A 3,432-nucleotide genomic window follows, 5' to 3' on the forward strand; every position below is an offset into this window, starting at 1 on the left:
GCATCGAATTTGGGTACAGTTTCCACGCCGGAGCCTTCGTCTATTTCCTGACGGTACAGCCCGCCGACGTGGCAGCTGCTCCTGGCGCCTTGCACACGCGCCTGGCACGGCTCAGCGCTGTCGAGACCGACCTGGGAGACTACCGAGAGCTGGTCCTCGACTGCCATTTCGCCCCTAAACGTCGGCGACGTGCAGCCCATGAGGGCGGGCAACCCTACCCGGTGCTGAGGGCGGCCCACGCTGCTCCAGTGGGCGGCCACCTAGCCGCTGAGCTGAGCATCCCTGAGGGGCAGGAAGTGCTCTTCGGTGTCTTCTCGGCTAGCAGAGACAGCAGCCCAGGTGCAGATCCCAACTCTGTGGTCTGTGCGTTCCCCGTCCACCTGCTGGACACTCTCATCGAAAAGGGCGTAGAGCGCTGTTGTGAGCCTCCGGTCCCCCCTGGCCTCCGGCGAGGGCTGGACTTCTTCCAGTTGCCCAGTTTTTGCCCAGATGCGGTAAGCAGAAGGAAGTGGCTCTCACTTGTGAGCAGTGTGTGTTCACTTCCCATCCACGGCTGAGAGGGTCTAGGAGGGGGAAGGCAGGTGGGGAGAAGCTTTCTCTTCCACCCAGTTTCTTAGGGGGTCAGTCAAACCCCATACTGAAATCTCATCTCCTGGCCAGGCTAGATCCTGTTGCTAAACCCTTTTCCTGTTTCACCCTCTCATTTACCATGGCCTCTTGCTTTTTTGGGTAATTTCCCTGGTTATGGGAAAATTGGATTGCATCATAACTGTCTCTCTGCCAGGGATACTTCCAAACTCTGGGTATAATGGTGGTTGTCCCTTTCTACCTTCCCCCAGTTTATACACTTACGGACACACACAAAAAGTAGCCCCTCACCCCCAATCCACAGGCAGATACTCACAAATTCACCCAGACTCACATCTACTTACCAACAGTTTCGCTTTCCCTGTGGGAGTGCTTGTTTTGCTCTGCTTTCCCAAGAGGGTGGGGCAGGAGTTGTCAGAGAATGCCCCCCTCCACCCCTGTTCCATAGATCCTTCTGGGCCTTGAAAGTTGGTTGCTTGTCAGGCAGCCTGCCTGCCCTAGGCTTTATGGACCCACTCATCACTGGTTGCTCTCCGTGGGGTGATGGGAAGAGGAATCAGGACATAGTGGGAAGGCGGCCTAGCTCTAGTGGATTCCAGGAGACTCACCCCGGTCTTATGCAAGCAACTATAAACATCTGCTTATGAGTAAAGGCCTAGGAGGGGCTGGCTGGATTGGTTCACCATGCAGGAGTCCCAGGCTTTCTTTCACCATACTTGGGGCCCTTCTCATCCCGGGAAGGAGGTCTCCCAGCCTAAGCTGAACTAAGGTGCTCCTCCCGGCAGACCCTGCTCAGGTTCCCTTCAGCCATGGTGTTAAGGAGCTAGAACAGAGACTAAGAGGATGGTCCTTAAAATGCTTTTTCCCTGAGGACAAACCTAAAACTGACTTCTTGAGGCCACTGAAACAGTCCCACCCTACTTATAAGAGATTAAAACAAGGAAAATGGGTGAATGAATGAAGGAATGGCCTTGGACAAGTGGCCTTTCAGGGAACTAACCCATAGTCACTGGTCTCAGAGTCGTTATCTGCCCTGTGGCTCTGGCCTTGCTGTGACATTCTTCACTGTCTCCTTTTGCTCTGATTGATGCCCCAGTGGCAGGAGGAGAGTTTACACACAGCGAAGGTGGGGAGATCTTCAGCCTCCTCCTTCAGCTGACTCCATCTGGGTTGAGGAGGCCCTAGGGGTGGGAATCCCTAGTCTGGGCTTAGGGAACCCTCATTGCCCCCCCCCCTTCTCTGTGAGGAATCAGGACCTCTCTCTGACTTGGCTAGGGGTCAGGAGATCAGAAGACACCCGGCCCCACTTGGCAGTACAAGGCTCGAAAGGGCTAATCTCCAGCCCTGCCCACAGTCTGGCCAGGCCCCCAGGCAGTGTGTGAACCAGCCTGTCCCATGTTTGACACAGCCTCTAGGAGGAAAGCCGCTCTGTGTTCCTTGAGGCTGCCCTCACGAAGCCTGAGGGCCTCCGAGCTGGTCCCTGCCCTCCATGGGTTCAGGTGGGATTTGAGTCTGGTGGAGTCACCCTCCTCTATGGGGTATTGGACACTTCAGTGTTTTCAGGAGGCTGGGACCCCTAGACAAGCCTAGGAATCCAGAGCTAAGGCCCTGGAGCCCAGGGGCACACAGACAGGGTAGGGCCTCTGACTAGGGTAGGGCTTCTTTTCCAGCGCACAGCCCCACCTGTCCCTGAGTCATACAGAAAACACCTGGCTGGCTTCCTGCTAGGATCAGGACTTTTACTCACCTCCAGTTAGGACAGACTCCTAGTCCCCACCCACCCATGCTATAGTGTGAGGAGTTTCAGGACCCAGCTCTATGCTGAGGTCTTGCTCTAAGACTTACAATCAGTGCTGAGGTCTCAGGACTGGGTTAAGCACACATTGTCAGACAGGGGCCTCCTATCAGGAGGAGGACCCTTAGGGCTGGCAAGGGACGGTCCCAAGCTACGAGGGCTACAGAGCCTTGCCTGTACCTTGCATCCAGCTCCAATACCCTTGCATCCATACCTTCACTTCTGGTTTCCCAGAAGCTTCTACAACCCTGACCTGGGGCACTGGGTGTCCCCCAAACACCTTCCTGCTAAAAACAGGAGAGAAATTAGTGTCTCCTGGCAGCCAGGCCTTCAGGCCCTGGTTTATCTCTCCTGTACCTCGAAGGAGATACAGGTAGCGGCTGGAGGTGCTGGAAGATCTTTGGCGTCTCAGGGAGAAGGACCGTGTTACCAAGCCGGTGCCGTCCAATTAATCTCAGAGTTCAGCTCCTTAAGCAGGTGGAGACATTGAAGCCTAAAGAGGTGACAGGGTTTGTTGAAATATAGGGCAGGACCAGCAGGGGGCAGGAGAAGACTCTGGTCAGGAACTCAAGACTATCAACCCAGCTCCTCTCCTGGGAGGCGACAAGGCCTTTGACAGGTGGGCAGACCTCTCTGAGCCCGTTTCCTTATCTGTAAAATGGGAGTGATGAGAGAAGCCAACTCCACAGCGTGGTAGTGAGAACAGAATGGGGTTGTCTCTGGAAGGCTCCATAACACGTTATCAGAATGGCTGTGGCAAGGAAGGGCTAGGCTCTGGGCGGGGGAGCCAGCCTTCTGGCCTCGGCCTTCTTCCCTGGCCTGGCTACATCTGAGAGCCCCATGGTGGAAGGTGGGGTGCCTGGCAGGTCTGGGACCTTCTCCATCCAGGCCAGGTGAGGAGTGGGAATTTAGGCCACTGTGGTCCCTGATAGAGGCCTGAAGGGTTCAGCGCATGGAGATGAGCCCTGACTCCTTCTTTGACCTTCCCCAGCCTGGTCTGGGGGCCTCCAGCCCCAATATCAGCTGCCGCCACTTCCCTCTGCTCGTCA

The 3,432-nt window shown here is 55.8% G+C and overlaps 1 protein-coding gene across 1 annotated transcript in view; it reads left to right on the forward strand.

The window, feature by feature from the left end:
- Positions 1 to 2: 2 nt before the first annotated feature.
- The window catches only part of MST1R (macrophage stimulating 1 receptor (c-met-related tyrosine kinase)), a gene marked incomplete at its 5' end in the record, with an annotated part of 12,588 nt that continues 9,158 nt past the window's right edge, over positions 3 to 3,432 (forward strand). Inside the window, 2 exons of the mRNA XM_010851955.1 lie at positions 3 to 494; positions 3,375 to 3,427. Coding sequence (XP_010850257.1) covers positions 3 to 494; positions 3,375 to 3,427 — 545 coding nt within the window. The remainder of the gene's footprint in view (positions 495 to 3,374; positions 3,428 to 3,432) is intronic.

Source organism: Bison bison, unplaced genomic scaffold, assembly GCF_000754665.1.
Source record: "Bison bison bison isolate TAMUID 2011002044 unplaced genomic scaffold, Bison_UMD1.0 scf7180017864304, whole genome shotgun sequence".
Classification (NCBI taxonomy): Eukaryota; Metazoa; Chordata; class Mammalia; order Artiodactyla; family Bovidae; genus Bison; species Bison bison.